Source organism: Aethalodelphis obliquidens, unplaced genomic scaffold (genome assembly GCF_003676395.1).
Source record: "Aethalodelphis obliquidens isolate GAN/ISIS:26980383/991018 unplaced genomic scaffold, ASM367639v1 scaffold5, whole genome shotgun sequence".
NCBI classification, from domain to species: Eukaryota; Metazoa; Chordata; class Mammalia; order Artiodactyla; family Delphinidae; genus Aethalodelphis; species Aethalodelphis obliquidens.
The window spans coordinates 15,840,023-15,851,711 of NW_020837949.1; the positions used below are offsets into that span (position 1 = coordinate 15,840,023).

At 39.8% G+C, this 11,689-nt stretch overlaps 1 protein-coding gene across 1 annotated transcript in view; it reads left to right on the forward strand.

Moving 5' to 3' along the window:
• Window positions 1–7,738, forward strand: part of DGKI (diacylglycerol kinase iota) — a 258,213-nt gene extending 250,475 nt beyond the window's left edge. The window contains exon 30 of the mRNA XM_027101799.1: window positions 1,178–7,738. Within this exon, the coding sequence (XP_026957600.1) occupies window positions 1,178–1,294 (117 nt within the window). The 3' untranslated portion in view covers window positions 1,295–7,738. The remainder of the gene's footprint in view (window positions 1–1,177) is intronic.
• Window positions 7,739–11,689: the final 3,951 nt, after the last annotated feature.

An 11,689-nucleotide genomic window follows, 5' to 3' on the forward strand; every position in this document is an offset into this window, starting at 1 on the left:
ACAATATTTTAAAATAGATATCACTGAACAAAAATTAGAAGCGTCAAGGAGTGTGAAGTAATGTCTGTAAACATTCAAAAGAATGGAGACCTTTCCTCCTTTTACTGCTGACTGCTGTTCATTGGCCTCATTTCAAAAATACTGTGTGCATATAAATATACATATAACATAATAGACTGCAAAAAGTTACACAATCATTTAAAATGATGCAGAAGAACATTTCGTGACGTAGAAAGGTTTGATATATTATTAAGTGCAAAAGCACATTACCTAACAGTATGTAAACAAAGTATGTTTTTATTTTCATAAAAATAATTATGCATAGAGCTATAGAAAAAGATAAAATAGTTACTCTATGGAAGGTTAACAGCAGTTATCTTACTATAGTGGAATTACTGGTGATTTTTATTTTCTTATGCTTTTCTACTTTCCCAAGATTTTTTTTTTTCTGGTACTTTTTTTTTTTTTAAACATCTTTATTGGAGTATAACTGCTCTACAATGGTGTGTTAGTTTCTGCCTTATAACAGAGTGAATCATCTATACATATACATATACATATACATACGTCCCCGTATCCCCTCCCTCTTGCTTTCATCAACACCCATCACTTTTATTGTCAGAAATTAACTTACTTTTTGGAGAGATAAGACAGTTCTAAATTGGGGAGAACCTAACTAACTGACCACTTCGAAACCAACAAAGAAACCCCTTTCGATTGTTTCTGACCATCCCTCCCTCTTTGTTTCTGCTTGTTACTGCCCAGGGTTTAGTATAACAGAAAGAGTTCCAAACTAGAAATCAGAATGCCCGTTTCCCTGCTTTTCTGTTCAGTGATTTCTGTCCCCCTTCCAGAAAGGATCTGGGTTCCCAAACTCACTGTGCCACGCAGTTCGCTGCTGTGTACCTGGTTACTCTGTGAGCCTCCCTTTCCTTTGATGGAACCCCACCTCTGAAAAGTGATCGTCTCTCTTGAGCTTGCGTATCTCACACGTTTGATGAGATGCATCTGTCAAATAATAGATCTGAAAGTGTCTCATCAATTCTAAAACAGCAAACGTGGAAAGATCTTTTTTTTTTAGCAAGTCATCTTTGAGTAGCTCTGTTTCTATGATTTTCTTTTTTTTAAATCTTATCCCAAGTGTTTGTGTCTCTTTCCTTTTCACTGTTACCTACAGGGTAAGACACCTCAAGAGAGAGCACAGCAGGCCGGGGACCCGGATTTGGCAGCCTACCTAGAAAGCCGCCAGAACTATAAGATCATTGGCCATGAGGACCTGGAAACTGCTGTTTGACCCTGGTAGACAGGCTGAGAGAATCTGAACGAGCATATCACCTGTGCCCTCCTGGTGATTGGGCAGCTCCCCTGGAAGAAGCTGATGGAATCCATAAATCTGTCTCTCTCCTGCAAGAATCTATCTGAGACCATGCCACCAGTTTTAAGGGCTACCAAGATGTACAACAGAACATGATAGCCCACTGAGGACGAGGCAGGATACCTGGAGATTTGTGGAATACAGATTCCACAAAATTCGATCCTTATTGCTGCCAGCAAGTAGCATGAACTTCTGTGTTCACCTGTATAATTTATTTTAAAGATTCAAGGATGTTTGTATAAATGGCACTGCTCCCTCCGCCCCCTATGCATTCACCTTTCCCCCGTACCGCACAATTCTCCTGTAATGACCCATCAATTTAAAAAATATGATATGATCGGTTCTCTTTACATTCAGCCTTTGGAGACCAGAAGACTCTGAAGGTCTTTTCAAACCCTCTGGCTGTCCTGCAAAAATATAACCGTCAGACCGCTTCCATTTCCACGACTCAACATACCGAGACTACTTAGTGACCTTTGCATGTCTCCTCTCCCCCTCCTTAATCCCTTTTCGTTATACAGGAGCTGGGAAGTGCCACAGAAATAATGTCAGCTTGTGTGCAATATCTCTGAGGCGTGGCAAGGTGGCATGGGAGTTGTCTGGGCTCAGAGGTACCTCAGAGAGGGGACCCAGGGGTCAACCCAGGTGGCAGGGCTGTTGCCGAGAGCCACGGAGGACCGGTTCAGCTTGGGCTGTTGGTCCAGCTCCGTACTGCCTACATGTAGCCATCTTTGCCTTTTGCTGCAATAGAGATGAGCAATGGATTCAACAAAGGCCCACAGCTAGTTTGCAGAACCACTCAATTTTAAGTGCTGCTGAAATTGCAGAGCAGAAAACCATGTGTGGGAACTGTGGTTACAGGAAATGGAGCGCTACGACAGCGTTTACTTTTAGGCTTTTTTGACTGATAATAGAAAGCAGGCTAATCGACTGGAAATAAAACAGCAAAAGCAAAAGTAGCAACATATGTCAAAATAACTCACTTAAGCAAGAAAACAGTCGCTGGAATGTTGCACAGAGGCTAAAAGATTCAGGTACAGTGGTGAGAGGGGGCCCATTTTAGGTTTTCCTTCTAAGGTTTTGGTTTTCATTACCCCAAGTAAGCCTTGTCCCAAGGACAAAGCCTTGTTTTATGAGTTCCACTGCCAGATTTCCGAGATGCCTGGATCTTTCTGATGGATGCCTCACCTGCTACTACTTGTCAGGTTCCAAGGTCATACCTGATAGCACTATAGCCCCATAGCTCATGTACAGGGTGGTCAAATATATTCTTTTTTTCTGTTTCCCCTACCAGAATGTTCTTAGTGCAGACTACTGTGGGAGTCTAGCCAGGAACATCTTGCTGGCAGTAGAATTACAGCTTCTAATCCTGCCACGGATCATTGGTACTTACAGGCACCTCTATTAAGGACTCTATGATAACTAAAGTATCAGGAGAAAAAGTCTTCTTTCACTGAAAAGATCTACTTGACTTGGGTATAAGGCAAAAGTGAAAGTGGGTGACCTTTTTGCTTTAAACTAAATCGATGTCTTCTGAGCTTCTTCCATTTAGTTCTTAGACATAAAGTGTTTCCCTAGTGTTTCTGCATGTAAACATAAATGACTGTCTCTCTACATTTAATTTAAAGCTCCAGCGGTGATGCCTTGCTTGTCTGAACCACTTTTGGTCACGTATCATTTTGAAAGTACAAAGATGATATATACTGGATTAGGCTGGAATAGCCTCTCAGTGGATGGGGTCTAAGTCTGTCCTTAGTTGTTTCAAAGTCAAATGGTTGGCGTTATTTCCAGCTGTGGGAGAATGGGTTGGTCGTGAGTAATCTATTTCCATATATCAGTCTTAGAAATGGAACTATGTTTTGGGTTTTCTGGTGAGGGCAAAAGGGACTGGAGTAGATTATTTCCAGAAGCTAGAAGAAAGAAAAAAGCTCCAGGAGAATTTGATCACTGGGCTTCTGCTGGGAGTTTTCCAGTTGGTGGGACTGTCAAGGAGATGTTGTGATGACAGACATATAATCCTTATGACAGACTGGAATCTGGCTTTGAATGGTGCCTTCCATTCCCTAGATTGAGCCAAGCACTTGGCTCTGCAGCCAGTTACCAGCTGCCATTGCTGGGATGAAGGACTCTGCTTTCACCAACTACCGTCTCATATTTCTCTGGTATGCTTCAAAGCGGCCCAGAGAAAATTGAGGGTACAGGTGGCTATGGGCCAATTCAAATAGCTCCAACTGAAGTCATACGTAAATCCTTGATATGGAAATAGATGAGGTAATGACTACTGTAGGGGTCCTGGTGCATTTGGAAATTCTTCCAAAGCAAAAAAAGAAAGACATTAATGTCCTATGTTATTGATGGGGAATGACATAGGACCAAGGCAAACACCCAGAGAACTTAGGTTTTACAAAAAAAAAAAAAAGCATCAAAAATGATCAGAACAGTGACCTATTTAATGGCTTCAACATTAAATCTACCTCCTGTAGCTTTTTTTTAAAAATTTGCCACTGCATGTGACAGTCCTGGGCTTTAGAAAGAGCAAAGAGAATGTACTCAGGAGTTTCCAACTCAGCTTAGGGTAGGTAGTATCCCCTCTAATGGGCCATCGGGAAGTATAGAAGCAACAGTCTGGCCCTGGTCTGAAAATCCACATTACTTTAAGAGACATAAAACTATATACCTATAGAAATACAATTTTCTACAAAACCAACTGAGATGGTACTGCCAAGAGTAGCTAGCTTAGCTGCCAATCCTCTGTGTTTGGCTCAGAAGAGCCTTCCATGTCGTGGCACTGTCTGCTCTGGGATTCCATTTTTAGATTAGACTGATAGAGGCATGAGAAATGGAGAGTTATTAAAAGCCAACATTATATAACCTTAAAGGCAGTCATTTGTGCAGCCTTATATTCCAGTATTACACGTTTAATGAAAAAGAACCCAGTTGAGCTATGCTTGATCACATTCAAGGACTTGATAAAGAACAGAAGCCAGGAATGAAATAAACACCACAGCCGGGAATGTCACTTGGAGAGTTTTGGTTACCTCTGTAGAGGTTATGACCTAAAATGAATGCAATTTCTGAAACAGAGAATTTAGCTGGCAAGTACACAGCCATGAAACTAGTGACAGATGCTGGAAAGCCTCACATTACCCGTTGTTCCCCATCCTTCCATCCTAGCTGGCCTTAGTGCGTAGGCAGATCCGTTTGCATTGAGACATACTCAACAAGTAGGTAGTTTTCATTTAGACCTAGTAACAGTTTCTTTGCCTAAAGGATTTCTGGAATTTATTGACTAGACTCCTCACAATATCCATGTCTTAGAAAATGTGGGTGCAGCAGTTTTATTTTTTTACATGTCATTTTTATTTTAAATGCTTAGATTTTTAAATTATAAAAGTAGAACGTGCTTTTTATAAGAAGTTCTAGTACCACAGAAGAGTATCACATGCAAAGTCAAGCTGTCCCTCTCTGCTGGTGTAGTGTCCTCTGTCCCGCCCCCCAAGATAAACAGCGGGAATATCGATAAACATTGTTGCTTGTATGTTATGTCAGAAATACTCTGTGCATATACAAGCCCCAATACACATAGAGGAATGCATTTATTTGTATACATATATGTGTATATGTCCTATACACACATATTGCATAGGTTTAAGAAAACATTTTAGAAGCATGCTAGTCATCTGTGCCTGTGTAGTTAACACCAACAGACAAAGATAAGGTAACAGAAATTTTTCATTTATTCTTTGTTATTTTTACTGTTACTAAGCTTAGTTCTATTACTGGAGCACTCCAATCGCACATGGCATTTGCTCTTGCCTGTGTCATAAAATCTATGGCCAAGAGGTCTTGTAATTGTTTTTGTTACCTTCCATGAAGCATGAAACCTACCTGAGCCCAGAGACTTGTTTATGCTATTTGTGGATCTCAAGTGGAGAGTTCCGTCCTCTGTGATGCTTAGACCCCTTTACGAGGCTGAGTTACAGGATTCACTCAGTAGGCTGCCTAATGATGTCTACTTCTGGTAAGCTACCGCGAAAAGCCATAGTAACTTGGATATGGGTGCGGTCTGAGTAGCTAGGCTTCCTTCTAGTAGGAGTAGCTAATGAAATCACTGAGAACAGCATGATATTTTATGCAATTATGCTATTTAAAAATAAAATAGATGGTTGTTAAACTGGCTTGTCATAACCATCCAATAAAACTACTAATTGCTCTACTTAAATGGATTATTTTCATTTTAGGGGGAAAAAGTAGAATGTCCATTAGAGAGTTTTCTAATTAACATTTATTTAGTAATAAAATAACTTCTGCCCAGGTCTTAGTAGAACCATCTCTGAATATCTCAACTTTCTTATTCTCTAAATGCCATTCAGCTGATTTTTATAAGTCCTATGGTTTTTCCTCTGCCCAGCCTCTCAGACTGACTTTGGCTCCACCCCTTTTCTGTGTCCTGGTCATCACCCCATAGCTAGTCCCTCTGATTGTCTGCCCATGGCAACTGTCCTGCTCCTGGACTTTCTGCCACTACCTTCAATGACTCTGAAATACAGTTGTCCGTCTCCCCCAGATGTTATGCTCAAAATGGATCAAAATGAAATTCCTCTCTGGGACAAGTATCCCTTTTTCCTGAAGGACAAAGAGACTTCCACTGACCTTGATCAGCTTGTATATTTACAACAGCCCTTATTCTGAGAAGTAATCTCCCAGATCGATTTAGCAAATTTCTGTCATAGTCACACCACAAAAGTACCCAATCGTAGCAGCTGCTTCCACACCCAGCGATGTAAACAGTGCACTCCACGGAGTCACCTGGGTGACTGGATTATACGCACGTTATACCCCTACTGGCAGTCTGTGGATTCTAGACCATCTCCCCACAGTTTAGTAAGAAACCTAAAAATAGGAACTAAGCAAGGAATAGTGCTCCTGACAATGTGCTTGCCCAGGACACCAAGAGTTACTGAACTGGTCGCCCCCCAAAAAAAGCAGAAAAAATAATTCTTAGGCTGTTGAAGCATTACATTTTAAAGCAGAGATTTGAATATTGGATGGTATCGTCATGGTGGACAGATTCTAGAGTCTCTTTATACATGCATTCATTCATTTCACCTGCAATCATCTGTTCACAGAATTGATCACACAATCATGTATTTAATCATTTATTGTGAAATATGTTTATCATTTACTCTGATGCAGGCACCGTACCAAGAATATAAGAATGAACGCAAGAGACAAAACTCCTGACCTCATGGAGCTCAGTCTAGGAGAACATACAAATTCCAATCTGATAAGTTCTGTACAGGAGAAGCCCATGGTACTAGGGGAGCATGCCCTGCAGGTCAGCTTTTGTTGTACCATCGTTCTTTAGCTAGCCGTATTTTAGTTCTATGAAACGAGAATATGAAAGAAGAAATAGTTCGCATTCGCTTTTCCTTAGGGTCTTGGCACTGTTCTTAAAAAATGGATTTGAAACCAAGACTTTAAGATGAGACTTAGAAACACGACTAAAATGAGAGCCAAAACTGTTTATCCTATTTCTCAAGGACAGAAGTAGGAACAAGAGGCAGAACTTGCAGTGGATTTTGACCGAATATAAAGGTGAAGCATAAATATCGTCCAACAGCAGAGTGGGCCCAGAATTAGAAACTCGTAGTCATGGGGAGTGTTTAAGCAGAGGCTACATGACCACCTGGAGGGGTGTTGTGACTCGGGACATGAACCTGAGGGGGCTGGATTAGATTCTGGGAGTTTTTTAAACGTTCTTTTAAAATGACTTTGTTGAATGGCAGGGTTTCATTTTAAAATTTTATAAAAATCTTGACTTTAAATCTTTTAAAACATTACTTTGTAACAGAGTCTCTAAAGAGGATGACATTTAGTTATCATCTAAAAATCTCAAAACTAAGCATGAATTTAAGAGCTAATGAAAAGAAAGCATACTAAGAGGTATAAGTTACTCCAGAACACTTCCGGAAGCATTATGGATTTTCATGAATATTCTTAGACATTCTTAAGTCCTATTACAAATCTGTTTTACTATCCATTCAATATAAAAAAGTGCTGTGATTTGATATTCTTAGAATTAAATGTAATCTGGAATAACCACAGAAGAAAATTCTGCCTAAAATATATTTGGGGTCCAAGTAAATGTAATTGAAAGGCAACCATGGAAAGTGCCTTGGCTTCTGCTACTGGCATGATAATTACAAGGGAGGGTTTACCCATGGAAATGAGAAAGCGATGATTCTGGGTTTTACCCATTTTCCATAGTTTCAGTATTTTGAGCCAAATGGCATCTGACATGGGAGACTTTAGTGATGGGAACAACTGAAACTATCTTGTTTCTCAATCATTTAGTGCATATAGGCTTCAATAAAAATAATTTCAACAACTCAAATCTGTACAATTTATTAGTAACAATTTCGGTAATTTTAGACTGTTACTGCTTTAGCATTTTGATGCATTTTTGACACTTTTGAGCTTCAGTACAAAGCCCTGAGGTGGATAATGCAGATAGTGCATTTGAAATGAATAAATGGAATCTCAGAGCAATGAATTCAACTAACACAGATGCATGTAGTAAGTGGCAGAACTACAGCACAACTGAGATCTTTAGATATTACCGACTAACGTGTCTACAATAGATGTTTTCCACCATTGGTGATTTTCCACCATTGCTTGCAATGCTACTTTACATCCATCATTCAGTTTTCCATTATTTAGAAGGTGAATCCTTGAAAAAATATTTACCTAAGATTCCACAGCGTGGGTTGGTTAGGACTGAGGGAGAATATGGTGTGAAAAATTTAGGATTTTTGCTCTCAGACGCTTATCAGCTTGGAAATATTTCAAGGGGAAAAAAAGGGCAAATATTTTGGTACTGGGATGGATTTCACGAAATAACACTGAAGGGGCCTTCCTGGCTTCTCTACTTTGTGATTCTCAGCATTTAAAAATGTTGGTATTATTTTCTCTCCTTGGAAGCCACTATTGGAATAATATTATTACAGAACGCTGCACCAGAAAGTGTTGAAATGGTCTTGCCATTCAAGGTCCCATTGCTTGACGTTTGGGGTGGGTATACAAGGCTAAATCCATCATACACAGTCACATACGCAGAGGTCTAATGCACCTATGGGAAGATGCCACGCTTGAGGTAGAAAGAACGGACAGGCCTGAGATATCCTTCTGTTCTGAACCTTGTATTTACAAGGCCCCTCTGTGAGCAGTTTGATGAATACGTAGAAGAGGGGTGTTTGATCTGGGAAGCAGCCGAATTTGGATTGGGAATAGGAACGTTTGGAGGAGATGTGGCTTAACTAGGACTGCGAGGTTCAAGTTCTGTAGGGCGGACAGTTTGCAGAAGAAAACAAGGACAGACCAGATCACAACAGACAGGGAGAGGAGGCGCTTTATTTCTTATGTAAGGGTTTCGTTTTCCCTAAACACTACATCCAGAAAAGTGGATTGGGCTTTCCAACAGTGAACTTATCGCAGCGAGTATTTCTTCTAGTATGTAAGTGAAAATTGAACAACCAGATCAGGGATCATGTTAAAGCAAACTGCTTGGACTAAAAGACATCTGTGATGTTTTCCAGGTTTTGATTTCTGTGATTTTGGACTGGGGCAGAACTCAGCCAGAGCCCCTTTTCTCAGGTTCCTGCCGTATAGATGCAATGAAAGCGTTTTTGTAAAAACAGCAGACATTGTAAATATATCCCAGATCATTTAGAAACCGGTATTTCATGACCCTAAAAGAAATCTGCTTTGCTTACACACACATACACCCACCACTGTTTGCCAATTCCCAAATCTCCTGAATAAGATATGTTTCTACAAAGGCATAACAGTCACAAGTTCAGGAACTGAAGTGAAAACAAAGGATCTAGTGTTCAGTTTCCTACTTTCTACCCATTTTTTGTTTGGGGTGTGCAGTTGGGACTGGGGCTTGGAGAAGGGGGCAGAAGATTCCTGTATTTTCTGGTACAAAAAACATGGAGGCAATTTTTATAACCTACTGTCATGAATTAGAGCTCAACCTCATATCCCTAGACTAATGTTCTGTGATGTTTCTGCCTGTGAACTAGTGTTAATTGCCATCCTTCCCTTACTTCCATGAGCTCCTAGATTCCAGGTTGGCTGCATGGGGGTGGGAGTCATTCTTGAGGTCGCCTTGAAAAGCGGGCCCATATCTGGAGTCTCGCTCAGGGAACTGCTCCACCCCACCTTGTCCCCCGCCCCTCCTGCCTCTATCTCGGGAAGGTGAGAAAAAACAGTAATGGGGGAAAAAATTCTCAAGTGTAGTATAATAATAAGGCTCTTAGTCTTAAATTGCCATAGTGACCCACAAATAAATAATATGTCCCTCAGCAAACTTTGATCCTCATGAAAAGCAAATTCAGAAGATACAGAAAAAAAGTGAACTTGTTTAGAGTGGCTTCAAGGAGTATCAGTTGTGAAATTTTCAACATATGCTGCTTAGAAGAATTAGATTATGTCTGGAATTTAGGGGAAAACAGGACTCTGCTAATAGAAAGCACTTTCTAGTAGAGCTTTCCAAAGGACTGGCTTGATTTTGAAGGAGTTTCTCTAAGTGTTCATTAGGAGGTTAGACCACAGACTTATGCAGATCTATGATAAAATTTGAGAAAAATAAGGACAACTTAGGAAGTTTTTCATAATCCTTACAAATTCTGAGACTATATAACCTTTCCTCTTAAGAATTACAGAGATAGGAGATGTTTACAAATTGTAAAAATAAACAGATGACAGCCATAAATTGGTTTATCCTATATTTTGCTTTAAATTTATGAGTAATTTCTCTCCAATAGGTTAGTGAGATTTATCAACTTTTAAGATAGAGTTTAGCTTTGATATTTACTGCAACTTGTGTAATGAATCCAAATGGTTCCCAACCTTTTGGGTTTTATTAACAGTAACATCTTCCATCCCCTGCCCCCCTCCTCCATTGGTTGGACTGAGGCTTTGATGACATGTATAATTTCCAGTGCAACTGGAACCTAGATTGATGCTTGCTAACATCCTGATTGTGGGCTGGGAAGTGTGGGGTTCTTGCCATCCTGGGGAGTGAGATTTGGAAATTTTATAGACAAAATATTCTAGCACAATAGAATATTTTGCAAAACACATCTTTGATAAGTTAGGGTTCACATTAGTCTCAGTTAAAGGTTAGCTAGGCTGTTTGTTTCTTTTTAATTACCAATAATTAAGTTGACAGCCATGAATCTGCGTATTATATGGACTACAGCTGATTGAAAATGAGGAAAACCCTTCCTGTAAAGAAATAGAGGACAATCTCAGTTCCATAAGAATGAATATATTTCAGTTAATTTGATTCCTGAGTGGGAAAAAGTTCCTGGGCACCCACAGTGCCCTTGCCTGTGGGTAGTCCACTCTCAAAGGCTGTATCTGTAGGAAGAGTTGCAGTCACATTATAAAGGGCTCTTTCATAATTTCTGATTCTGCCCTATCACATCCCAGAGCCATGCTTTTGCAAAGCTGCCAGCTGGCAGGTGGAATCCAAAAAAGAGTAGCATCTGTGGCAGGAGGATGATGAAGTTTTATTTCCAGGTGAAGTAGGATCCAGATAATATGAAATGGAGGGAGGGTGGGTGGGAAGGGTGGGGTGGGGAAGAATGGAGTTTTTTTGTAACAAAGTCATAAAGTATTTTTCCCTAATTTTCTTGCATTTCCTATTTATACAAAGTATCTTGATCACTGTGTTGCTCTACAGAGATTTTCAATGGAATTAATTTGGGAGACTGAACTAATCTCTGAAAAAGAAATGACTAGTTACAGTTACTTTTTGGACACTTTTTCTGTATTGTGAATTGTGTGGAAATGTATAGAATAAAAATTAGAACTACAATTAGTTTCTTTTCTTTGGTTACTGGCTGTTACATGGAGTTGGTGTGAATATTATCTTTTAGGGGGTTAAGTTAGGTTTTCAAAATTGGGAGGTAAGCAAAGAGTTGGCTGTCTGGGAAGGCAGAAACTAAAAGAGACCTCTGATAAATCAGAAATTTTTTAAAAAATGACTTCTGCTTTCAAGATGGACTAACAGAGGCCAGATTTACTCTCCCAACTGAATAAAAAAAACATTCTGTATATAAAACAATAATTGTTAAGACACTGGAACTCAGGCAAAAAAAGACAATAATCCCTGGTTGATGAGAATCAAATAAGATGAGCTCTATGATTTCTCCATTTCACAGACTTCAGAGAGTTTCCTGGCAGTAGCTCAGGGAGGGGAAATTGAGGGAGAGCCTGGCAGATTTCCTGAGTTGGGGAGAC